This window comes from Hippocampus comes, unplaced genomic scaffold, assembly GCF_001891065.2.
Source record: "Hippocampus comes isolate QL1 unplaced genomic scaffold, H_comes_QL1_v1.1 scaffold123, whole genome shotgun sequence".
Lineage (NCBI taxonomy): Eukaryota > Metazoa > Chordata > Actinopteri > Syngnathiformes > Syngnathidae > Hippocampus > Hippocampus comes.
In genome coordinates this window covers 2,011,900-2,039,896 of record NW_017804997.1, presented here as the reverse complement: position 1 = coordinate 2,039,896, position 27,997 = coordinate 2,011,900, and the positions used below count along the sequence as shown (strand labels likewise).

Here is a 27,997-nt window from a genome sequence, read left to right as displayed (position 1 = left end):
CATGTCTCACTGAGGTCGAGGGAGGGAGAGATTCGGGGAGGGAGGTGGCTCCGGATGGGATGCTTATAAATTCGAGATGCGGCTTGATTGGCTGCCTGTGAGTCAGCAGCGCCAAGGTCTCTCCTCTTGACGCCATCGAGCGGCGGCGCGCCGCGTGGCCGCTCACACGCATTGGCGGAGCAGCCCGCGGAAGGAGGCCAATTGCATTTCAGCACTGGAGCTGTCCATTGCTCCTTCAAGTCAAGTCTCTGCTTTCCCCACTCGTGAAGGCGACAAGCTGCTGCTTAGCATAATTCTCCTCTCGGGGGTGCATGGGAGACGAAGGAATTAAAAAAAAAGAAAAAATAACCAGAAAGCAAAGAAAGAACTGTATCACGAGAAGGCACCCAGACTTCATCCGAGCCAAAGTCCTGCCATGCTGAACGTCCCAGTTTAAGGGCACCGGAGTGATCAAGTCCTCATTGAACGTCATTCTTTCCCCTTTAACGGTGAGTTTGGTCGGGGCTGCTTAAGCCCACACACGCACACGCACGCACACCTTTTTTGACATGTTACATAACAAATTGTAAATGCAGGGTGCTAGTTGTGCTCTGAAAAGTCATTTCGTTGTGGATCCTGCGGTGAGCAAGACTGTTACAAATAGACTCTTTTTTTTTTTTTTTAAATCATGAGTTGGGTTAATTATTAGACATTTTTTTTCCCAGGACCAAGGTGTCCAGTTCCCTACCATTGTAAAAGGCAAGCGTTGAGGCATTACCTTTTCAAGGGGCATACCACTGTACCTCGAAAGATGCAATCATATACTTTCATTCATAGAGAGCGCAGAGTCTCATACAGATTGCTTGAAGCATATTTAGGTAAGCATGCACTTGGGCGTGGATTGTTTGGATTTGCCCCCACGTAATTACATGTCACAGCCACGAGTGAAAGAGTGGGCGATGACTTCTTTTTTTACGAGGTCATGACCTCCCTTCTTAAGAGTACTTAGCCCTTATCACAAATGGGTCGTTGTGAGGGGATTCTGCTGCCTCTTGGAAACACAATAGTTTGTTATCTCAAACAGCCATTGTTTACTTTTTGACATCAGACTTCCTTCTCAACGCTGCTTTTATCTCGCCGCCCACACTGGTGCTCAAACGAGCCAAATTTCGAGTCCTGCCTCAGCGTGTGACAGATCCCCACAGTCTGATCCGCCTTCGCTGCTGTTTATTGTCCAACTCTGTGAGCTGGCACACACACGCATGATTGGCTCTGGCAGCGCTTGAATGCCAGTGCGATGTCTCTTAGACTACGCGTGCATTGAGATTTAAATCCCTCTGTCATTCTTGCATTTCAGTTGCTGTGTCAAATGAAATGTTTTGGTAGTTTTATTTGATTTTTTTTTTTTTAATAACAGCAATCAATCGAAAAAGTATTCCTTGAAAATCGTACAAAATGTATTCAAACCATGCCGTAGGGTGTGTGACATAGTGCGTGTGAGATGTCACGTCGTAGTTGACTTCATCTCACTGAGCACGGAGCTCAACATGTTTTGCTTTTTCATTGGATTTTTGTTTTGTTTTGTGTGTTTTTCTAGTCACGCCGCAGGCTTCCACGAAGAATGTAAAGAGGAAAAGTTGGATAATGACTATAGAACTGCAACATGAGAAAGAATCAGGCTCACTACAATATGAGCAATACAATTCATTCAGGGATCCAAAGGCTTGATTATTTGCAGTTTTTGACGGATACGTAGTTTTACTTTATTTTAGTTTTATTTTGAAAGTTGATAACAGTCAGGAATGTTCAAATATTACCCAAAATAATAATTCCGGTGCAGTTAAAGGTTTTCTGACTGCAACGGTTTGAGCCATGAAGTAATAGTTATTCAATGCGGAAAATGTATTTTGAAATTAGAGCATGGATTTCAACGGAACAGATTGTGTTCAACTTTTGGTGGGGGGTGGGGGGGGGATTCAGCCGTAATTATGCTTTTTGTGAATGTGACGAGTGCACTCTGTGTCAGAATCTTTAATTGAATTCACTAAGCTCTTCATGTTGAACAACGCGTTTAACTGCATGTTTTAAATGTTCGCGAATGATTCCACTTATGCATTCACTGGAAAGTTCTGGCCACACTCATTAGTGGAATTAGTTCCAGGTCTCTGCTTCCCCGGATCCGTGGGTCACTTCTGTGGCTAAAGGGGGTGGATTTTTTCCCATGAAAAGCAACACTTTGTGGGGGATCCCATTTACAAAAAAAAAAAAAAGAAAAAAGAAAGAAAGAAAGAAAGAAAAAGCCTCTCTCCCTCTCAGGCAAGAAATGAAAGGGGGAGCTGGTTGGGATTCTAATCAGCACATACCAGTGACATCCAACAGTCATGACCGTAGAGCCAGAGAATCAGTGCCCACTTTAGCCCCAAACAAGATTGCAGATTTTTTTTTTTAAACCATTTGACATTATGTGCAAGCGTGCACAACTGTGCAGTCTCTTTTGTTATTTCTTCGCAAGTAATGGAGCGGTAAATGAAAACAATGGTGGTGTTTCAGTGTTGCCGGGTGATGTTTACCTGCCAAAAAGGGGACACAGTATGACATGCTTTTGCTTTAATTTACATTGCCTCTACCATGTATGTCAAAACAGAACATGTTCAGACCACTTATCACTGAGGTCAATGTTAAACTGAAAAAAAAAAAAAAAACTAACTGGTCAGTACTCTTTATTTAATTTTTTATCAACAAGCACTTGTCATATTTATGGCAGAATATAAACAGTTATCGAGTGCAATAATAAGATTTGTGCGGTAGTCTATACTGTACGCGCATGTGGACGCCGCACAAAAATGGACATTTCACTGTACTCCAATTTTTGTGCGATATGGGAATGGAAAGTAATTATTTTAAGGCTAAACGTCCCAAATGCATTTTTTTTTTTTTTTTTTTATGTAAAGGGGTTTAGAATTTAGTTAGAAGAATATTGTCACACGGCATAAAAAGGCTTGGTTACCGCCATGCTTTTTTTTTTTCATAGGATTGTTTTGTATTGAGTTTCATACCAACGATGATTATACAATTTATTGTGTTCGCATAGGGACGTGAATTACTTCTTGACACAAAGCACAAAAAGGCCCGCTCACTTACTGCCATTATGATTTGTTTGTATTGTGAATTATTTTAATTTGGGCTTTACTACTTTACTTAGCGTGGGTTTATGAAATATTGACTATGCCGTCACATCCGGACTGAAGCCCAAATTTGTCTTAAACAATCATGAAACTTGACAATGTTGAACACGTACTTCAGTCTTTATGCAAAACGTCAACATTGACATGAACCATATTGGTATGATACAAGCTGCACTTCATGATATTTCTTAATGTTTGTTTGAGCTAAAAAAAACAAAAAAACAAAAAAATGAGTTGTGTTTTTTTAAATTAACTTCCCAGGTATGTCACTGGCGATGACGTGGCCCTTGATATGCTTTGTGGGATTGTACAACACACTGCAGCTACTAAATAGTATTGTAAAAAAATAGAAAAAATTAAGCCATATTTCATTTCATTATAACATGCCAGCTCTGGTGAATGTGGTGAGACTAGAAAATGTCTCTCAAAGGATCAAAAAAATAATGAGAGGGATTTGACAAATTCTTTGCTCTCGCCTCCCTTTTTAATTTATCAATATTTAATCAAACCAAGTTTCTCCGGAGAGCACCATCACCATCAATTGCTGACAGGACTCAAGAGGCTGAATGAGAATCCAACCTGCCCTCACTAAGGTTTGTTAGAGAAGAAGACAAAATGGACAAACAGTATTCATTTTTAAGGAAAGCGTTGATCCCGGGTCAGAGTCAACAAAATATTCTAAATTGCAACTTTGAAAATAACATTCCTCAAGTCAGGATATGTCACAATCTATCAGCCTAAAGCAGTGGTCCTCGCTTCCTCCCCTTCTCTTAGATCTTTTTTTAACCCGAGGCCTGTAAATCATTCAGATGCGTCTGGGATGGGGAGGAGAACACAGATGTCAAGTTTGAGAGCGCCTTAAGATGTCCTTTTTAAATCTTTTATAAATTATGACTTTGGATGACGCTCGATCCTCACCAGTGTCAGTTTTTAAAAAATGATTATGATGAATTTGAACGTTGTATATATTAATTATGGAACAATTGTGATTGTGCGGTGGGAGTAGGCCAATTTGAAGATCAGTTGGCGACTCCTCAATAATACCTTTGCATTGCCATCAAGTTTCAGGGAAATCAGCCACATACTTTTTATGTACTGTATTTTCCGCACTATAAGGCACTTCATAGTATAAGGTGCACCTTCAATGAATGGCCGGCTTATTTTAAAACTGTTTTCATATACAGTATAGGATGCACCGCATTCTTGGGTGCATAGAAGCTAAAATAGTGGCTGCGGTTGTGTTTTTCATCCACTAGATGGCACTATGCTAAAAGGAATACAATACAATACAACACAGCTTTACTTATATACCGCTTTCACAACCGCAGCAGCTGTAACAAAGCGCTTCACAGAACATTTAAAATACTCCGTCCAAGAAATCGGAATATTGATCCATATATAAGGTGCATCGGATTATAAGGCGCCCTGTCAGCATATGAGAAAATCGAATGCTTTTAGGTGCGCCTTATAGTGCGGATAATACGGTCATTCTGAAACATAACAAAGAAAGCAACAAATTGCAAACACAATACATCTAGTTCTCACGTTTGGCATGGTAATGATGTGTTCAAATAACACAAACTATGAAGTTAAATAAGGTTCTTTTGGAGAACAACAGTACATGAAAATCTTAGCTCAAATCACAGTCAGGGAAGAGGGGATGCTAGAATTTGCTTGGTCAAAACAAAAATAGACCGTTACCTGATAGCGGGATTTCAAAGATGAGGATACTGAAAAGAAACTTGGGCCTCGGTTGGAGGTAATATCCAAAATTAAATCAATTCAGTGGGATTGGACATGCAAAATTCCAGCAAGAGGGCACATTAAGTGCTCAATAACATTTTGTCCAGGTTTTTGAAAGCGACCATTTGAGTTGACCTGCCATCATCATATTTGGTATTTAGCGGCATATCGTTTTTGGATATGTGGCATATCCAATAGTTCTACTGACCAATTGGATTTGTTGTAAATAACTGTTTTGGAGTCGTTCCTGCAGTTGTCGAGCGTCACAAATCAGCTGTCAGTTAAGCATCTACCAGGCAGAAGGATGTCACGCTTGAGAGGTGACAAACTGTCAGGCTCCTGAACTCTAACAAACGAAGGTATCTAAGCGAGGCAATGACCCATTTGTGTCAGAATAGACTGTTGGCAAACACAGAGGTTCTATTTAATATTCACAAGTTAACTGGAAATTCTGGTTAACTTCCATCATCACATCACCCATCTGCACAGTGCGGAGAATATAAATGCTTATCCTCCTTCTGACATGATATCACTCCTGCTACAGACATTAGTGACTCATGAAATGGACAAATGGTGAGATTCTTTCAAAATAAAAATATAGGTGCATGAAATTATATCATGTAGAACATGCCAAAATTAGGTGGACAGCCAATTGATGTACAGCAACATTCACATTTACAGTATGTTTAACTGCACAGCATACAAGCAGAAAGGAGTATAATGGACCCAAATAGTTCCGTGTACATATTACAGCATTTCTCAATTGTGACCTTTCCGTCAAAGCAAAGCCATCCAGCTTGCATTTCTTTGAGGACAAGGAGGCTAATGACCGGCAGGCATCTATCTCTCTTCTCTCTTTCCAGTCCTGATGGCATGCCTGTGTGATAATAATACCACCGTCATATTATTTGTGTGTATGATGTCCTCTTTGGACAGGCAGTGTGTCAGATACAAATCAAGCCGCAAATAAGGATTCCCAAGAGACTCAAGACCAATGCACGAAAAACTGTTTACTTTATTTGCGCTCTCAAAAACATATACACAAGTTGCAAAATGTGAGGGGACAACAAAATTAATTAAATAACAGCATCTCAACAAAGGGTTGGTACGGTAGAAAAGAAAACCAATGGTCATATCCGTGTCGCAAAACGGAATCAGGAATGCATAACGAAAGTAGACCAAGAAGATCAGGAGAAAAAAAATAGTCATAGTGTAAATAGTAAGCACACTGAACATTCGCTGAGGAGAAATGCACAAACAAGAGGAAGCAAGGTACAACAAGGAAAAAGACCATTGAATAGTTTGACAATCGCTCTCTGAAACAAAACCACAAACTAAAAACAGAGACATGACACTGTTTTTAGTTAGGCAGATAGCTAACAGTAACACACGAGAGCCCAGGTGTTCTTGCTTCATACTTTTTAGGAGTCAAAAATGTTCACTCTAACTGGACATTATCATTAGCCCAAAAAACTCCACAGGCAGAATGCTAACATCCAGTACAATGGAGTCAACTGGCGGAACTCAGCATTGTTTTCAAACCATCAACCGACTCTTACTTCAGCACAATTTTCTATTTTAGTAAAAATAGAACATCCAACAACACTCGGGTGGATATATTCTTTCTGCTCTGTGTCAAGATTTATACCTTCTAGCGTTTAGATTTCCAGTAGCTTTAGTTGAGTTTGATGAACGCCTACTTCTTGAAAATATCAATGGCGTGCACACGGGAGGGTGTAAGATAGTGTGTGTGGAACACATTCCGCTTTTTTAATTGTATTCAAAAGGCGTGCCTTATACCCCGGTGAACTCAATAGACAGCAATTGCCAGCAATTTAGACAATTATCAATCTATTACTCTTCGCTAATCCCTGATCACTTCATCGCAACTAGCCCATATGTAGCACAAAAACACTGCCATAATCATTGTTCAATGACTCATCGTGCGCGATTGTTATGGAAAAATGTACAGTGACATTTAAATGGAAAATGAATTCCTCAATCAGATTGAACCCTTTCAGGGACAGTGTTTACTACAATGGACAGTTTATCATGTTATCAGGGTACAATGGGCATGAAAGGGTTAAAAAAGAGCAACAGTATGTCACATTGTTCAGTGATCTTCAAACACAAATCTGTGCATGCCAGTTAGTTATTGGTCTGCCGGGTTGCATCGTAAATAGAATTGACTGCCCTCCTTAGGGAGGGCTTGTCCTTGAGCTCCTGTATGTGTCACACTGCACAATGTGTGACGTAGCAGCAAGTTTTGGGGAAAGCAAGAGAAGGGACATGACCACATGCTGGAAAGAAAAAAAAATGATAAAAGTTTCTATTTAGCTGTAAATATGCGGTACATTCAAAATGGGTTCTTGAGGTACTGTGCCCACCAAAATAAATAAATAAAATAAAATAAAGTTTTGACAATCAATTTGTTTTGACACAAGTGAGTCATCGAATTTTTTTTTATGTATGTATTAATTTCTTTTAAATCCCTAAGGTACCTCGATCTGCGTCAGTATGTTTGTGACACAGATGGACTTTTGTCTCCTCAATCGTCTATAAAGTACAAGAGTTCACCGGCAGCCTGGGACCAAATGAGGGGCTTGTAGGCTATTAGAGTAGCCCAGGAGGAAGAGAGCAAGAATGACTCCCATTTCACTCCTGATAGATGAGATCCAATTTCATACAAGCACTTATGTAGAGTGAAGATGGATGGGGTTGAATTTCGAAGCAAAGAAAGAAGCATCGACTCAACTTCACTCCATGACGGCGCCCTTTTTTTTAAAAAATCTAATTCGTAGTCTCACAGAAGTAGAAATTAGAAGAAAGTCTACCCACTTTGCTGAACGGAATGGAATCACATCTACCTGACGGACATCTATCCTCGCAACCTCCGATTCATTTCAGCAGGGTTACAACAATTCTACCCTCACAAAGAAAATAATGCTGACTTTTGAAAGACACTGTTAAAGCAGAGGAGAGAATTGAGCATCCATCCATTTTCTGACCGGGGGGAGGTATGGTGCTGGAGCATATCCCAGCTGTCTTCAGGCAGTAGGCAGGGGACATCCTGAACCAGTTGCCAGCCAATCACAGGCGTGTGCAATATGTCGGAATTTTATTTCCTTCAATATTTGTTTGCGGAGGCCATCATTCTTCAAGTGTTATTTTCCAAGCCTGAAAAGTGTTCAAACACCTCTCAGCGCTGTTACCGCCAAAGGTGTGACATCCCAGTTGACTTTGGGTGAGGCCGGCTGCTATACCTTGGACAATCAATTGCATTCACCCTCACATTCACAGCTATGGGCAAAGTAGAGTCTTCAGTTTATCGACAAAGCATGTTCTTGGATTGTGGGAGGAGGCCGGAGTACCTTGAGAAAACTCGCACAGAATGTAGAACCTCAGAACTGCGAGGCCCACACGAACTAATAGGAAATAAGTGTGCTGAATGGTCTAAATATTGAATAGAATCTGTGTGTCTGGATACGGCAAGATTCAATAAACAGAAGGGCAAAATGTTTCTCTGTTGGGATTTATTGAACATCACCAGGGAAGTTAATTCACCTGTTCTGATCGTTGAGAAGGAATGAACACCACTCGTTGAAAATAACTTTGAGGAGCAAACGCATCAAATGAAGTTCCTCCGGACTATTTCTTGGTGTCACTTTATTTATGAGAAACGGAAGAATGATTGTGGTAAAGGATTTCAATCTGGGCTTGTTAACGCTGGTTCTTATCCAGTAATGAGGACCGTGAACTGGGCGTGACCTTCAAAGCTGCAAGTGTGATGTGTCAGCAGTCGTTGAGGAGATCGTTTGTAAAATTGCAAGCATTTCAAAAGATTTCAGCTGCAGAACAAATTATGTTTCTTCCCCTAAAGCCACATCAGAGACTGTATATGAATTAAAGCAGAATATAAACCATTTCACATATCAGAGAGAATTGACGTGTGCTGTTATTTGGATTGATTCAGTGTAAAGTACATACAGTATTAATTGTTCTATCGACAAAGTAATAAACTAAATGCATAGTAATGAAAATGGAATTATTTCCTCACGGCCATATTACGGAAATGCTGCACCTAGAGGCAGCAAAAGACATTCGACACATACAGTGTATACAGCACTGTGCGTACTAGACACGGTGTGAGCTGCAAAACTAACGGTCTTACCAAAGAAGCATTCACTGGTAAGATGTTGTTGGTTACTGTTTATTCATGAGCATTCTGTAGCATAAAATAAATAAATAAATAAATAAATAAATAAACGGTGAGGCAATGCAATTAGAAGAAAACGGACATCAAAAAGTATTTTCACCAACACCAACATCATGTTTGAATGATGGCAAAAAATAAATAAAGAAGCGTGTCACATCGTCAACGGGTCCAGACGTTTGTTTGGTGGTTTTTTAAATTCTGAATGACAATGACATTTTGTTAATGCACAAAAGAACACAGCTGGCAGTGATACTCAGGTTTCTGAAAATAATACAAATAACATCATGCTTGACTTGTCGTACAATTCCAGACTGAAATGGTCACTTGTGGTTGTTGAGAACAACACACTTCCCCATAACTCCATTTTGATTCCCATCCGAAACCCATACGACTCTTCTTTCACTCTTTCAAGTCAATTTTCAAATGATAGATGCAATCTAGGGCAGACAATTTGGTACTGCTGCAGGAGAATACGAATGAGTATGTGCTTCTTTAGCTTTAAAGACAGGAAATGAAAAAGCTCTGAGCGGGCATGTAGAGAGTCATAGTCCAGAGATGATGTGTACATTTTTTTTTTTTTTTTGAATGGAACACAGATGGATTTACGATGTGAGCCCCCTCAGGCCTTCTGAGAGTACTCATGCAAGTGTGCCCTGTTCCTTCCTCTCTCCATCTGTGCGCAGCCATGGGTGTGCTCATGTCAAAGAAGCAGTCGGTGGACAAAGTGCAGAAGTGCACCGCTGTGGTGTCAGCCTTCCAGTCAGGCATCAAGGACCGCGCGGCGGTTGTCAAGCAGGCAGAGGGAGACACGGAGGACCGCGACGTGCCGACTCAAACCTCAACCGGGGATGAGGAGAAGAGCGCCGAGGACGGCAAAGGTGGGGAAACGGAAAGCGGCAGCGGCCCGTCCGGTCCCTCGGCCTCGGTCAACCAGGAGGCCTGGTCCAGGTTACGAGACGGGAAAGGCGTAGAGCCTGAAGATCTGGAAAAGAGTCACCAGCTCACACCGCCTGCTTATGTGCGGCCCAAAAGGGAAGCAGATGACGATCAGCCGTTAGAAGTAGAGCTGGCCAAAAAAGAACAGGTAACACCTCGCGCCAACAGCATCGGTCTCATCAATATGCCAGTTACGATCATTGGCAGAGAGTGCATAAAAGCACAAAATGACTTAGTTTACACACATTGAATCCCTCGAGGCATAGGATTAAGGAGGTATTTGTACAACGTCAGTCTCCATGGCAACAGCAGCGAATGATCCGGTTTCCTCGTCTAAGTCGAAGTGATTCAGCAAGGGAATCCCAAGCTTTTCTTCGAACATTCTCGGAGAATATGAGAAAGTTGAAAAGTTCAAAAAGATCATTTCATTCCAAACATGCCATGTGACTTGTGTCTGCACAAGAGCACTTCACGCAGAGCATCGGGGGGGCAGAGGGTGCGGGTTGCTTGGTGGGTCTCGGCAAGGTGACCCCCATGCAGGAACGCGGTGGGAACACAGTGGAGTTCACGGGAGGTGTTGCGTTTTCAAGACAAAACACCAGGCTGAGAAATATCTCTGCGTGTACAAATCAAAAGGAAGGAAGAATTATGAAAGGAGACGACTAAGGATTAAAGCTTACCCACATGAAGCCTGTCTAGACCACAAGACATTTGGCATTGCATTAGTCTGTAGTTGGCTGCTTTCTTCTGACCGGTATTTTGTCAGTATATTGCTCCCCTGTTATTTGTATTGCAATGCATTAAATATGACTACTACTCTCAAACTTGAATATTCAAATTGCATCATCATTAATTTATGATGTAATTTTGGTCAGCGAGAGCTTCAGCTTATTTTAGGTCTTGTATCCACTGTGGATACAAGACCCAATAATATCAGAGCCATGTGGCTGCGCCAAGTGTGAGGCTTGAAAATTTGGCGCATCACTCACTGGCACCTCAACAGTGCGAAAAAAAATAAAAATCGGTTGCAATTGCCCACATTTTGGTTAGTAGCGAGTCTTGAAGTGGCCACCTCCGGTCTTCAAAGCTACAGTCGTTAAATCCAAACAGACTTGCAGTCAATTTGGCATATTTGTACTATTGCGGTGCAGCTCAGTTATGCGAAGGATGACTGAGAGAAAAATCATCCACAAGCCAATGTTCCGACATCAGAACCCAAAACACGACACCTTTCAGCGGCAGCTTGACTGGCTCGTAACTCAACAGAAATCCCAGCGCTCACATATTGATGGCCATGTGTGTTCCCATAGTTACCAAATGATTTTTGCAGTCACGTCTTTTTTTAAATCTCCTCCTGTACAATCGCAGTCAGTAAAATATTAGATGCCATTTTAATGAGGACAGCAGCATCGTTATTCTTGAGAGTAGGAGCACAACAAGAGGAGTCATAGGTGATGCAGTCAAAGCCCTAAAAATGGCGCTGGAGCATTTGAGAAGCGATAAAACAGGTTCGGAGCTTTATTTATGGTGTTAAATGGCCGAGCACCATGTGGTTATTTTCACTTGCGAGACAGCAGTGGCGTTTGCATGTTAATGGAGGAAATAGGAAATGGACAAAGGAACACACCATTCCTCAAATTAGCCATCGAACAAATTGTATTAAACCCTAACCATTTTATCTTTTTCAGATGCTCTGCTGTTATTCAGGCAGGGCAGGTAGACTACTTAACTTGACTTGGGCACAAAAAAAAAAAAAAAAAAAATTGAAGAAATAAACTACACACAGTTCCAAAAAAAGCAAAACAGAAGACTGACTGCAGTTCTGCTGGATGGACCCAATGACCAGAGGTCATTGAACATTGAATTATTTTTGATTGCGTTCCACCCATTTTCAAGAACATTTGTCAGTACGTAAAGTATGGCCCTGGGGCCACAAACGGCCTGCTTCAGTCTTTAATTCGGCCCACTGAGGAGTCGCATCTTTGTTAGATTAAGCTTGTCAAATTTGTCAAAAATGGGTTAATCCAAATGAATGTTTTTAAAAAATAGATTTTGTTATTCATTTATCTCATTAAATAATTGGTTAATTGATTTTGTGTAGTCACTGGTGGCATCATGGTAAATTTGCCTGCAGGCAGTGTGGGTTCAGTTTGCACTTGGTGACGGTGTGAATGGAGTGAATGGTCGTGGTTGGTCACTACGTGTGCCTGCGAATGACTGAGATAAGCTCCACACCCCCGAGACCCTGAACACGATGTTTTTTTTTTTTTTTTTTTTTTTTGGGGGGGGTTAGATTTCTGAAAAGACAAATTGTTACGGGGGTTCCACTCGACATCAGTAATATAAATTACAATTTTTTTCCCTTATTGTATTCATGTTTCAGTTGGTTATAACAAAATCAGTTATACTAATATTTTTAAAAAAATAATAATTAAAAAAAATAATATATACATATATATATATATATATATATATATATATATATATATATATATAGTTCAAATGATCTATTTCACATATTTTTCTCATCTACACATGACCTAGCTCATCTGTTTCTTTTAAAAACATAACGTCCTTGAGCACAAGTTTTTGCAACACTGCACTTGCACATCTACTATCAGACACCTCCCGTGGGCAGCAATAAACTGCTCAATAGGACACTGGCACGGAGAGAGGAATTCAGGACATTCAGAGATAATGTCTGGGGAGGGAATGGCATTCACAAATACTGTATCCTAGTAAGTATTATAATGAACTGTATAATTGATTGTACATATTGATACGATCCTATCCTCACTAGAGACCAAACTAGAAAATATCTGACATTTTGCTTCCACACAGTGTCGTGTGAATCCATGTTTCCAAATCAAAGTCACAATTTCACAAGGCATTTCTCGTTCAATCACAGCCGAAGAGCGATGAGATGTGTGACGTGTGTGAGGTCTGGACCGCCGACGACCTATACCCGTGCAGGATCTGCACTCGAGTTTTCCATGATGGCTGCCTGAGGGAGCTGGGCTACCTGCGTGCCGAGGCCTTGCAGGAGATGAGGGACACAGCTCACACAGTTACCGGCTGGAGTTGCTACTATTGTGTAAGTGGTGATTTGTTCTTCTGAAAAGGGTTTCTATGAAGAAGGACACGAAGAATACATGACATTTTTGTGTATTCTTTGCGTCCTTGTCGACTATGCAAGCACAAGGACTTGATGTACGTATAAAGGAATGGGCCAGTGGATTCATGAAGCAAGATCAAATATGATGTCGGCACGCACCCACGCTATGTAATATTCCCAACCAACATGCAACATGCTCCACATACAGTCAAAATTTAGGTCAATTTTATCGTATTTTATTGGATGGCAGCTCAGTTATGAAGGTGGAATCTTAATTTAATGGGTTAAACTGTTCCACTCCAATCCTGTAGATGGCAGTGGTGCATAACATAATGTGAGGCCCACACAGGGTGGGCTTTTTTTCTCCCCACATAAGAGCTTCATCTGATAGGTCATTACACTTGACCCGAATACGATCACAATGAACAGTGACAAGTTAATCAATTCCTTTAACTTGGACACTTTGATTCACTCCTCTTTCATCTATAACTGCTTCAAACAAAAAAGTGTATGCAGGAAAAGTGGTTAAGATTGCACGAGTAGTCGTCTGTGTCTTATGTGTTGTGTTGTATTGTCATTTTATGTTAACTGTTCTTTTGATGGTGACGCGGGCACCCGCAGCGGCTCCTCTTGTTGTCTGGTTGAGAGGAAAGAAATTTCATCTGTGCTGTGTGTTGCACATACAGCGAATTTGACAGTAAAGTTGTACTTGACTTGACTTAAACCAAACTTATTCTTCCTTAGCTCTTATGGCACACCTCTGCAAAGACTGAACTTTGAAAGTAAAGTATTTTTGTTTGTTTGTTTTTTGCAGTCAAACAAATATTCAGGCAGGATGCAGAAAGAAGCGTCTTTGCCGACCATGCTAGAAAAATTATGGCGTCTGTTTTAATCCCTGTAAGTGCCCAAAGACTGTTTTTGCTCAAGAACCCTTCACGGTAAAGTGGAGGCTTTGCTGTGCTCCATCAGCACTGGGAAATTAAACTGAATGCCAAACACACTGCGAGAGGCGGTTTAGGGGGGCTGTCGGCCACTCTGAGAAAGGACCCTGAAAGGTCCTCTGTCTTTTTTGTTGCATACTTCACTGGGAGAGGAATGCAGACCGGAATACGTTTGTGTCTCATTGACAGAGAGTGAGAACGCTCTTCGATGTCAGTTGTTGTCTGTTCCTTTAGATTGGGTTTCCTTCAATGTGGATGTTTACACCAAGCCTCAAAGCAGACTGCTCCATGTTTAGATGAATTGCAGTCAGTAATCATCATCACACCATTTCCAAAATCGAAGGCAGCAACCTTAGGAGGGATCCAGCCTTTGCTACAGAGACGAAAACTTGCCAATTCTAGTAAATGGGAGATGCTAGCATTCAGGAGAAATTTGAAGAATCTACAAAGGATCAGGCATGAGATGCTCAAATGACTTAAAAAAACAATAAGGGGGGCATTTGTGATGTTATAGTGAAATATAAGTTGACATATTTTGTAGCGACATGCATCTTGGGATTTGGGAGGCCATGAAACATGGTAGCAATGCATCCTGGAGAAAATGGAAAAGACCCCAGTTGGAGGATGTTACATTATATTTGTTTGTTTGTTTGTTATGATTTAATTGACCTTCAAATGTAGACTCGGTGGCCACTGAATTCCAAGAGCCACTTTGAAGCAAAGGTTAAGGTCATTTTTAGCATTCTAAGTGAAAAGTGGTCAAAAGTAACGTGATTTACTTCAAAATCAGCCTTGAAACAAATGTTATGTAATTCTTTTATCGGAGTAGTAATTTTTTAGTGGTAAAATATGTTTCCTATTTTTCTGACACTGGTACTCTTTTCTCCTTTCTGTGAGCTGCCAGAATGAAATTAAAATGTTTGTTTCCAATATTATGATTTTTATATATTATAATTTTTCCTTGGCTGCTTTTCAAATATAATTTGACACTTTTTAATCTGATTTGAAATATATATACTGGATGTATTTTATGTGACTCTTATTTACTGTTTATATATTGACATACTGTATTTGAGACTGATATTTATTGTTCTCCAGGCACAGTTTCACTGGCCGCAACAACTGAGTGGTTGTGATCCTGTGGATTAAAGATTAGGAGGAACTGTCTGGCAAAGTGAAAAGAACAAGGAAAGCAGTTTCCAGATAATTTATATAAAGTCAAACACTGACTGCATTAAATGCAAGTTTTCATTTGTTGTCAAGCTGCAAGAGGGAGAGCTGCGCCACCCTGGGAATAATCACAACCAATCAAAGCGACTCCTTTCATAGCCTTGAAATTAAAAGAAAAAAAACGCTTGCACATGACCTGGACTACTGCACAACACATCACTTTTGTGAGAAAACAAAATAAAACAAAACAGAGACACGACACGGATGTAATTGTGAGAACATAACAATAGTGTTCCAGTGAAGTACTTCATATCTTTGAAAATGAAAACTTTATTCTGACATGTATCTGAGGGATATATCGAGCTCTATTCAGATTTTTATTTACATTTCTTTCTGTGATTTGTTGATGGTTTGTGGAATCAGAGTTGAATGTTGAAAATCGAACTATTGTATTTTCTGAACTATAAGGTGCTTCGGAGTGTAAGGTGTACCTTCAATGAATGGACTATTTTAAAACAGTTTTGATATATATGGCGCACCGCATTATAAGGCGCATAGAATAGATGCTACAATAGTGGCTGCAGTTGTGTTATGCATCCACTAGAAGGAGCTCCGCTAAAGGAAATACAATACAATTCGATACAGCTTCATTTATCCAGAGCTGTCACAACCGCTGCGGCTGTACAAAACGCTTTACAGCACGTTTAAAATACTACAACCAAGAAATCAGAATATTGATCCATATAGAAGACACATTGGTGCACTTTTGGCTTTTCAGAAAATTGAATGCTGTTACGTGCGCCTTATAGAGCAGAAAATACGATAATCAGAAATTTGTTGCTGAGCTTCCATGATTGCAATTCATGGTCATTTCTCCAAAGGTTACAAAACATGCGAGGTTCCACAAAGGTTAATTCCAGTCACAGTGCCTTTTAATCAATATGGTGCTGGCTTGTGGCAACCGATTTCTTGCATCTGCCTGAAAGATCCAAATTTAATCGCACAATTGAAGGCTAATGGAGGTTATGTTACCAATTCTTTTCATCATCTTGAAAATACAGCTCAAGCAGTGCATTCATTACTCTCTGTGACACTTTCATTTGCTGCTGCCAAAGCTTTATTTGGTCCACTCGGAATAATCTCACATATTCTTGATTTAGTGCTAAAGTAGGGACTCAAACCACAAGATAAGTCCTCATTACACCTTGTGCGTTAAATCGTCTTCTTGTTGCTTTCCAAATTCATGTTTGTGTGTGTTTTTTTTTAAATGTGAAGGGGTTTGATTTGTCTAAATATAAATTACACCTCTTTTTATCTTGGAATGGTGCGATATTATTAGTAATTGTCTTATCATATCACATTTTGACTGCTGTGATCTGAAAAATGTGTCAATTTTTTTTCTTTTTCTTTCCTTTTTCTTTCAGGATAATTTGAACCTGCTGTTAACGGACGAAGAAATGTACAGCCTTATGGAGACATTTAAACAGTGTAAGATCATCCCAGGTGAGCATTTGGAAAAACTGCTCTGTGTACGTGTGACACAACCTATTTATAGCGGTGATGTCAGTTGCGGCTTTTTAATAAGACTGAGGAGTCAGAATTGTAGTTGCTGTAAGGGGAATGAGGAAGATTTCTCTCAAAATATATTATTTTCTGCGATCATTTATTCATATATATACATATATTACATTCAAACAGCGCCTTTAATTGCCCTCAGTCTCATTATCCTTAAAAACCTGTAGTATTATTTTATGGAGCAGCGGGGGAGAGGGAAGCTTTTCCTTTGTCTGAAATGTCTCATGGGAAGTTCATTGTATTCAGAGAAATGTTGTCAGTGACTAATGAAGGTGTAGACAATGTCATTAATTGTCGCTTGTCACTGTAGAGTCGTGCCTGGTATCAGACGAGTTGCTGCAGTACCACCACTTTGTATCCAAGCAGCAGTTTGATAAAGACCTGACCGACGAGCAAGAGGAAGAGGTCCTTGCCCAGTTTGCGGCCCTGGATCCCGACAAAAAGGGTCACATTGAGTGGTCGGACTTTCTCTACTTTGAATCCTTGGCAGTTTTGAGAAAGTTTCGTACTGAGGTAAAGAAAGTTAAATCCATTCGGGATTGATGAATTTCATTGTTAAAGTCTACTTGTTCGTGCTGTTCCACTCACAGTTCTGGGCCATTACCATTGGTGTTTATTAGAATAACTCTTTTTTAGGAGAGGGCAGCCAGGTGGTCCAGTGGTTAGCGCGTCCTCTGCTCCTCACAGTGCAGAGGTCGTGTGTTCTTCCCAGGCCTGCGTGGGTTTTCTCCGGGTACTCCGGTTTCCTCCCATATTCCAAAAACATGCATGGCAGGCTGATTGAAAACTCCAAATTGTCCCTAGGGCACGGCTGGTTGCTTGTCTCTGTGTGTCCTGCGATTGGCTGACAACCGGTTCAGGGTGTGCCCCACCTACTGCCCGAAGACAGCTGGGATAGGCTCCAGCACGGCCCGTGACCCCAGTGAGGATAAAGCGGATCAGAAAATGGATGGATGTTTTTGGAGATCAAATGAGTTGAATTTTTTTGGTCGTGTCGTGGTCCAGTGAGGAAAACCACCTCAATGACTGGAGGTGTGAGATGGGAATGGCCTGATGGAATGTATCTGGAATGTTGCCTACTGATTGACTGGAAGTCAGCTCAGATAAACTCCAGCTCCCACACAGTTTAAAAAAAAAAAAAAAGGAGGGAACGGTGGATTTTTTTTTTTTTTTGTTATATTTCAGTTACTAGCGAATGCTTAAACTGGATCAGACCTTGTTTTCACCTGGTAACCTCTGAGCCTGCATACACGTCTCAAATGTCATTATGTGACTCCGGATACGACTTGCTTTCCCTAGAATTCACTTGTGCGCCTGCTGACCGCAAAGGAAAGAGACGCGGCTCGGTTAGTGTTCCTGGGTCTGGATTTGGATGAGGATGGCTTGATCACAAGAGCAGAATGTCGTCAGGCCCAGCAGTCCTGGTTCAACAAGCTTAGCAAAGACTCGCAATCCTGCAATGTGAGGTGAGTGCACAAAATGAGAGCTACCGCACACGGCCGATATTTTCTAAATGGTTCATTTTCAATGCAAACTTTGACTAGTTGCTGGAGACCCAAGTCTTTCATCTTACAATTAAATATTTTGGTGCCAGTAGGCCTCTGTTCGAAGATGACTCCTAAATATGCAGTGTTCTTACTGTACTACTTAACATTCGTGAATTCTAACAACCTTGCTTATTGGCAAATGTATCATTAGTTTCAACTTCAGTGTGTTTCACATTCACTTGTTTTGTTAAAAGATACAAAATTAAATTAAATTAGTGACCGTATCAAACTTCGTCCTAGCACTCAATCAATTCATTTTGCCTCATTCTTACAAAAATACAAAAGCACAGTCATTTCCAGGATGTTTAAACCGGGAGATAGTTGATAAGAAAACATCTCATCATGTAATCATGCAATCATGCTGGCAGGAAATATCAACGCGAGCACCCAACACAAATTCTCTGATTGACATGACGTCCAGCTGAGCTTTGAAGATATTGAGTGATCTAATTCAGAAAAACAAGCAAGCAATTCACTTTTAAGACTCAAAACACCAACGCTGGTAATAATAAAAAAAAACATTATTTTAGGTCTGGCCTCGGTCTGGTCTGTAAGATTGGCGGAGCAGCCTAATTGAACAACCTCTTTGTGTTACGACTAGCATTTATGCTGACATCACTGTTTAGAGTTGTGTATATACTCGGACAGTCTTTAGTGCACACGGGACTTCTGAGTTGTTAGTGTTGTCCCACGTACAGCACTACTTTCATGTTCAACAACAAACAACAACAACAAACGTTGGAGTTGTGATGTCTGCCTATATGTCCGTTTAATTGAGTGTGATCATTTTTCATCTATAAAAAGCCATTTAACAGAAAGACAAGTACACCCCAATAATATACTTGAAACAGTGGTGGTTTTTGTGAGCTTCAATGTCCCATGGGATTGAAAATACAGTATATAGCCATCACTGCAGTTAATTTGTTTGGACATCATCGACCACCATTTCATTTTTTTGAACCAATGTCAAGAGGTGAACATGAACATCCATTCGAAAAATCATCAGCACTATTAAGGTTACAGGCTGCCACAAATGACTCAGCGTGACAAATAGCCCAAGACCTGAGTCCACAGTCTATGCTTTCGATTCAGCATGGCTCACTTGTTTTTATGGCCATCTCCGCAATTCCTCTACAAGGTTAGATGACGACATGCTTCTCCTTTATGAAAATTGTTCTCCAAAAATGTAATAGGACATCATACACAAAGTATCAAAAATGCTGTTTGATTTGCCTTTTTTTTTTCGATTTCCGTGGAAACTCTGAAATCAGTGATTACAATGCAAAGAAGGAAGAATAAGTGATGGCATCAAACGCCAACATGAGTTGTTAGTGTCAAGAAGGTTAAAAAAAAAGCTAAAATAATAAACAAAAACTTTCATATATGCTGCAGCTTGTCTAAACGACCTGACAGTGTAATATATATTAAAAAAATCTTTGGAAACAATCAACCCTGTCCAGCTCCATTATATGCCTCTAATTTTATTTTCATTTTTATTATAAAAGAGGCGGCCCGGTGGTGAGCGTGTCGACCTTACAGTGCAGTGGTCACGGGTTCGATCCCGGCTCCGGCCTTCCTGTGTGGAGTGTGCATGTTCTCCCCAGGCCTGAGTGGGTTTTCCCCGGGTACTCCGGTTTCCTCCCACATTCCAAAAACATGCATGGCAGGCTGATTGAACACTCTAAATTGTCCCTAGGTGTGAGTGTGAGCGCGGATGGTTGTTCGTCTCTGTGTGCCCTGCGATTGGCTGGCAACCAGTTCAGGGTGTCCCTCGCCTACTGCTCGAAGACGGCTGGGATAGGCTCCAGCACCCCCCACGACCCTTGCGTGGATAAAGCGGATCGGAAAATGGATACTGTATTATAAAAGACACAGTGCACTATGACAAGAATAGAAGGTCTAACCGTGGTGTGTTGCCAAACACAGGTGGACACACTCTGCAGCCTCACTGTGTCGTTGGGGACACATAGCTTCCGTGGTTTCCTTTGCCAGATTATTTACATCCACTTATCAACTAAAAAAATGAAAGAAAAGGAATTGGACAGGTCTCAAAACAAAACAAGAGGACCAACACAGCAAGCAGCCGGTCATGAATTTGTCAGTCATTCAGTCAGGCTTTGGTCAGAGATGGAGGTGTCGATGGTTTATTTAATTGGGCTATATTAAAACACATAGCACATTACAACATAGACCAGCGAAACTACAAAGCCATAAAGCAGCCGACCCTTTTTTTAATGTGCATTTAATGAATAACTTGACTGGACTGGACACGGCAGTACAGATAGGCTTTGTTGCATTCATCCCTACTCTATCGATTCTTCATTCAGTTGACTCAAAGCACTTTCAGGAAACACGTTCGATATTGTGCAACATGAACTCTGCATTTGTGGCTGACGACTGCGCATTTATCACATTAAGATCCACGGTGACATGATCAGACAGCTGAGCATATGTATGAGTATAACATTTGATGGTCTCTAATTGGTTGACTGTTTGCATTCCGTCCCTCGGACAGAACAGTCCGTCCCTAACTGGGTTAAGTATGTGGTGTCAGGAGGCCAAATAACAAAGCCAGAGTGTAGCCAAACACTGTATTTACTTTTTCATCTCAACAGTATTTGTATAGCAACACTGCCACCTAGTGTACAGTCATAGAACATAACAAAGTGCCTACAGACACCCATTTCACATTAACGCTCAATGCAGCCGGTGAAGAAAGCTGGCTGTGTTGTATGTACAGTATCTCGGTACCCGCCCACCATGCTGATGGTTTATGTTATCATTATTTTATTTGATCAGAGTAACTATTTTTGTGTTGTGAAATACTAATGTTCACTAAGACATTAAATACATAAAGAAAGAGTCATGTCATTTTTGTTTGCCTGATGGTCTTATCTGAAACAGCCAATTATGACGTTACTGAAAGTCAGGTTCAGTAAGGGAGACCTATATGCGATAAAAAAAAAAACCTATATTTTGTTGTTCTACTTCTTCCTTTCATAACTTTGCTGCTGTGTATTGGGAATTTCTCCATTGCGAGACTAATAAAGGTTTTCTTATCTTATCTTATATGTCACTGTTTGCATGCGAGAGTCCTGCACATTTTTCAAAGTTTGGCATTGCGTACTGTTGCAAGACATGTCTGGTATTTTGTATTTTATGGATGACATGTTTATCTCAGGAAATGACATTATCTTGATGGTGAGCTCCTCTGTGAAGAGGAAAACACCTGAAAACACTTGGGCGATCATTCTAATATTTTCAGACGTTGATAGGAGCATTAAGTAAAGATGTCAACATAAATTTTGGTGACCATCGATCGCAGTTTTGGCACATTAGGAAACGTTTAAATTCCTACATGACGGGTTTAGACTGTCATGTTGCATCACTGTACGACAAGTGAGAAAGGACATATTACATTCGTGTCTGCAACATAAGAGGCATTTGAACTGTTTGATCCAAGATTCCATTGGAGCCATAAACTCTTTGGAAGTCTATAATGAATGTTAATTGCCCCCTGCCATGCTTCTCTCCCACGGTGTCATACAAGGACACAGACACTTTTTTTTTTTCGGTGGAGGGAGGGTGGACTGGAAGGGAAGCGCTTTAAAAGCACGATGACGAACAGGGGCGGAGGACGATTATTATATGAATAAGGACGGAGGGACGATGACGGAAGGGTACCCAGGTCACGGACGGAGGACGGACCGACAAAATAGGGTAAAGTGCCCATCTCTGCTGTTTGCCATACTATTGTATTTGTGTCAGTGGTGGAAAAAAAAAAACAAACAAAAAAATGATACGTTATTTTGTGCTCTGATATACCAGTTCATGTCTTATTAACAAGATCGAAAATGAAAATATTATACTTACTCTCATGAGAGATCTTATTTAATTGTCTTTATAAATACTTGAAATCACTTCTCGGTTACTGACACGTCCACCACTGAGACAAACTACATGTGCTTCATCCGCATCTTCTAATGTGTTATTTCGCATGCACCATTCCATCCTGCTCACCTGCTCATCATGTGCCACACCAACCACACAGACTCATGGGACTCTGCGCTCCTATGAATTGCGGGTGAGTGTGACTCAACAATGTGCATGGCTCATCTCCTTTCGATTACTTCGACACCCAGAAGTACCCTCTGCAATACTTATCATGCACGCTCAGATGAGACTCTTGACCAGAATGCTGCAATAAGGGACTAAAGCAACCCCTGGAATTATGTTGATTGCGAGGAGTGTGAGCACTTCACATGATGAGCTCTTCTTCTCTTCCTTAAGGTTCATAGATTGCCTCAAAACATGTGAATTAAAAGCCCCATCTATAATGAAAGTGGACACTCTAAATCAGTGCTTCTTAACCTGGCTTCGATCCAACCCCAAGGGTTCGGTGAATCGGTCTCAGGGCTTCGACGGAGCCCCTGCCATGGAAGTTAAGACGCACCCGACTAGAGATGTCAATTAGTTATGACACGCCCGCTTGGCCATCGCTGGCTGCAGATGATCACATTACATTGCTTGTCCAATCAGTGCGGTGGGAAATTTAATTCGCTCAGTAGTCACCGAGTGACTGTCATGATAATACATCATACAATTTGAAAAACCTATAATTATGACATGTAATTTTATTTAATAAATGTGTTTTTTTAATGTCTCGAATTTGTAAAAAAAATCATATTTTTATTTTTCACTAATGAAGGGTTCGGTGAACGTGCATCTGAACTGGTTGGGTTCGGTACCTCCAACAAGGTTAAGAACTACTGCTCTAAATAGAGTGTGTGTGTGTGAGTGCGACGTTTGTTCGACAAATCACACTAATCCATTAATTACCCAAAAAGTACCATCAGTTTTTGTTTTGCACAGGCGCTTTGAGATATTGCAATGGAGTTTGCTTTTTGTATTTTTTTTGTATTTTTTTTTTTATTGAAAGGTCAGACGATTCAGACTTGTGGTGACTCATACTTATATGTGGGAGACTGTTTGGGTACTCAGTGAAAAATAAGAGAGCTATCTTGTTGTATTTATATAACCTGGTTTGGCATACTAAGGAATATTTGGGACTTTGACCGAAAGATAACATTGACAAAGTAAACAAAAGCCAAAGTGAAAAAAATAACCCAGGTAAATACCGACAACAGACAATACATCTTGATTTTATCAACGCTATGCTGCATAAGAATATGTCTTCACGTGGGGCAAAAGGCACATTCATTTCATGATGCATTTAACATCATGCAATATATTTTTTTTCATATAAATCCAAATAAAGGCCATAATTATGACTTTACTACGGCATTAGCAAAGGCTAGTGATAGAGTATGGCACGTTTCGACCTGTGTACAAATTCAGGTTACGTCTGATTTAAAAATAAGACGGGTAACGGGGTTAAAGTGGTACAGATGTAGGGCCTTTTTAGGTTACGTTGTTTATGGCCTATATCGTTTCACATGCTTATATTTACTATAAGTATGGCTTTACCACTGCGCTATCTTAGATCTACAAATACCCGTGACAGCTGGATCTAAAATAAAGGACAGGGGCGTCTCAAATTACAACAATCCCTTGTAATGGTGTTCATCTCAATCTTTTATATGCCGTATTTTCTGCACTGAAAGGTGCACCTAAAAGCCTTCCATTTTCTTAAAAGCTCACAGCACACCTTAAAATCCGATGCGCCTTGTATATGGTCATTACGGTAATATTTCAACCCTAAAATGGCTCCTTGCTCGAGAGATGCTGACAACGCAGAGTTCAAACTTAAGGCGATCGGTTACACAGTTGAACACGGAAAAAATGCAGCGGCAAGAAGGTTCAACGTTAATGAGTCATGTTATAACATGCTTTTGGTTAAGTGAACTATGTCGCTGCTTTATAAATTAAGTTTTACTGACATCTGATCGTTCTGTTTGTGTTTCGTTGAGCGTAGCTCCATCTTGTGGATGAATTGTCGATTGCGTCATATAAAGCGGTGCGCCCAATGTTTGAAAAAAATTACAAAATAGGCCATTCATTGAAGGTGCGCCTCATAATCCAGTGCGCCTTTTAGTGTGGAAAATACGGTACTGGTAATTAAAAAATAATAGAATTCTACAATGCAAACACTATTTCTGCTTGCAATTTTGTAAGCGTTTACCACAAATGTTAGCCAAACTTGATGAAATGAATCCTGGCCACATTTTTAAACAATTTAGCCACAACAAAATAGTATTTACAGTTTACATGAAATGATGCTACAATTACATTTTTTTTTCCCTTTTAACTCTAATTGTGTCAGTCAGTGTAAAGCAATGCTTTGTCACCGTGCCCATGTGTAATAATCCCTTTTCTGTGTGTGTGTGTGTGTGTGTGTGTGTGTGTGTGTGTGTGTGTGTGTGTGTGTGTGTGTGTGTGTTGTTTTTCTTGTCGACACAAGTATAAGTCACGTTGGGCCCATTTGTGAGAGCAGCCCGGCCAGCTCCAGCAGTGAACAAAGCAAGACTGATGACATTCGGTTTGTACTCTTTCAGTTTTGTGAACTGTAAGAAATACTTAATCGTGCACATACAGATAACGACAGCCTGTTGATAAGTATTTTATCACCAGTGAGTAACAAAACAAGCTGAGGACGATTATGTTTTGCTCTGATAGTGTGAGAAAAATAATTTCACAATGTTTATTCATTTTTGCAGGGCTGCAGTGTATCACAGTGAACTTGGTTCTATTTTTTCCCCCCTCTCATAAATCTAATTAATGTTACCAAACTGTCACATTGCAGATGTCAGTGCGATGGAGCAGAGCGCTGCACTATTCAGCAAGTTATCACGCTAAATATTCACTCCGGAGCATTTTGACACACAGTCAAAATCCGACTTTTAACTGGTAGCATATGACAAATCACAGAAGAAAAAGAGGGCAGACTTGTCATGATGATCTGGAGAGAAAAAAAACAAGCAAAAAAGACTGACACTAAGAATAGCTACTCCACAAGAAGAGTTTTGTTTTGTTTTTTTTTTTGTTTTTTCACTGATTTGATTTTTATTCAATGACGGATATTTCAAAGGGGCTCAACGAGCAACTATTTTTTCTTTATTCACCACTAAAATGTGGTAAGATGCGATAAACGTTTAAACGAAGCTTTGGTTATTTCATGTTTGGATGAAAACTCAGACGACCAGAAATCCACCGTTTTTTTTTTTTGAAACATTTAAAAAAAAATAAGCCGACACATTTTAGCAACATCTCTAGCTGGGGTCAGCAGCGATGACCACATGAATAGGGGCCTGTTCTGAAAATAGATCATCTGCGATAGGACATTGTGATTTTTTCGGAATGTTTAGTCACACATAATATGAAGTTAAACCCTATAATGCCATTTGTATCATATTTGATACATGCAGTTTCATTATTTCCCCATTGCGGGACAAATAAAGGCTTATCTTATGTGACTCATTCTTTGTAGTACATTAAATCATCTGTATCAAATTTGATACTGCAGGTTTAAAATATGATTTTCTCCAAATTTTCAGTTTTTGATGTAATCTACATAATGTTTATCAATGTGATACAACAAATATCTAAAACAAAATAATACGGCAAATATATTTTTGTGGATTTTGTTATAAGGGTTAATGAACATCTCAGTTCCCAAAAATCTGATTTTTCTGGCTATTCCTTGATGGGTCAGGCATTAAAGGGTTAAGTCAAATTTATATCGCCCTGAATCACAAAAGAGTCTCAAAGGGCCCCACAAGCCCACATTTGAGAAATATTGACATTAACTTAACCCCACATGAGGTTAAAGGTAATGTGTTATTTCAGAAGTATGCATAAAATGAGTCGTTTTTTGGACTAATCAGTCGCCAGGAAGTAGCTCTCAGATTCAAAAAGGCTCTGCGGTGTTTTATTTGAAATCGAATTGACTTTGTTGTATAAAGCATAACTCAGAACTTTAGACATCGTTTTAAGAATCTGGAAATAATTAAGCCCTCACAAACCATTATTCAATTTAGATCGATGCACTTTAATCCCATTGTAATTGTCAATGCCGGCACGAGCAAATGAGCTGGAAATGAAGAGGCATGTCATTCAGCAAAGCAGTGAGCCAGTAATGCCTTTTTAATATTGTCTTATGTTCAATAGGCCAACGTCGTGGGCAGACTTTCTCAGGGAGAGTTCCATCTACATCTTGGCCGCACGTCCCAATAGCACGGCCATGCACATCCGTCTTCCCCTATAGTTCAGGACCCTGGCGCCGTACCCGGCAGACAAAGTGGGAGTAGGGGTGGGGCGAGGATGTACCTTCGCATCTGCAAGGTGTTGAGCAAAAACCCGATGACACCGGTGGATAAGACTGCCGGATGAAGAAAGAAGAGACAGCGTGTCAAGCATCTGGGCCTCCCCAGTGTGAAGCCAACAAAAACAACACCACAACACAACATGAATGTGAGTGACAGCAGGTGGGAAGGATGAGGAAGGGAGGCAGTAAGAAGTAGATGCACTGTTTGGCCGCTCGCGCTTTTTTTAAATGACAAACACTCAAGTCGATGGCCCACCGGATAGAACTAACCTCTCCGTGCGGGTGCATTACTTTGACAGGCTGTTACTCTTCAAGCATTAATTCCTTTGGGCCTCTTGATGTCTTTATGAGAGTTCCATGCTACTGTAACGGCGTTGTGTTCATTTGCTATCACATCATTAATCACACCATCACACCACCCTGAAGCACATTGCAAAAGATCCGCTTTTTGGGCACACTTTTATCATGGATAGGCAACTGTGAGGACATTTACCTTGCAGGCAAGAGGAACATACATCCAACAGAAATATGTGTTATAGAGCTGCTCTACAAACTAGTCGAATTTATTCTAAATGCATTACAAAGCGATATTTATTCATGTATCCTCAGATGTACACTGTTTTATCTTCACTCTAATCCATAAATCTTTGTTTTTGTTTTTTTTTTTTTCCAATGTAGTTTTAAGGAGTTGACCCAGTCTGTGACACGTATATATTGCCATGAATTCTATTTGTTCCTGTTGTGCTACATTTTGGAAACATCTGCGATGAAATGCGCCTCAAGAGTGCAAGAAGGTATTGAACAACTGTGACAGAGGCACCGTTGAGACATTTCTTTTGAGAAAGTGCTGGAGCTGTTAAATGTGGCGGCGAAAAGGGGAAACTGTACAAATGTTCCTTTGAAAGTTTAAATACACAAAAGATTGCTACGTCAATGACTGATGAGCGACTAGCATAACAACTAGAGCTTTGTGTATGTGTGGATGGCCTGTAATTATGTTTTCAAGCTAGGTCTGCTTTGTGAATACATTATAATTGACATAAAACGTGATCATGTGAGGGATGTCACTGTGCGAAAATAAATGCATGGCATGAACTCTCCCGGAGAGTCTTGTGTTTCTGTCTTCTCTCCCTTTTTCAGACTAAAATAATGAACACAAGGGAATGGAACGCATAGTCGAATATGAAAACTGTGTCAGAATTTCAACAAGTCAAATACCCCACGTTGACTAATTACAGTTTTTTTTTAATTTTTGAGCCACAGTGAGTTAAAGGATTAATCTGATGCAGAGACACCTCTGTAATTG

The 27,997-nt window shown here is 40.3% G+C and overlaps 1 protein-coding gene across 2 annotated transcripts; it reads left to right on the top strand.

Annotated features, from left to right (window-relative positions):
- Positions 1-27,791, top strand: phf24 (PHD finger protein 24). Of its 2 annotated transcripts, XM_019893905.1 has the most exons (9): positions 1-488; positions 9,807-10,207; positions 12,968-13,153; positions 16,710-16,788; positions 17,171-17,373; positions 18,160-18,326; positions 22,459-22,491; positions 24,829-24,906; positions 26,535-27,791. In XM_019893905.1, exons 2-9 carry the CDS (start codon positions 9,809-9,811, stop codon positions 26,629-26,631), a joined length of 1,242 nt encoding a protein of 413 aa, XP_019749464.1. In that variant the 5' UTR covers positions 1-488; positions 9,807-9,808; the 3' UTR covers positions 26,632-27,791. The 2 variants fall into 2 exon arrangements, with proteins under 2 accessions (XP_019749464.1, XP_019749472.1); XM_019893913.1 differs by lacking the exon at positions 22,459-22,491 and having other exon boundaries at positions 5-488.
- Positions 27,792-27,997: the final 206 nt, after the last annotated feature.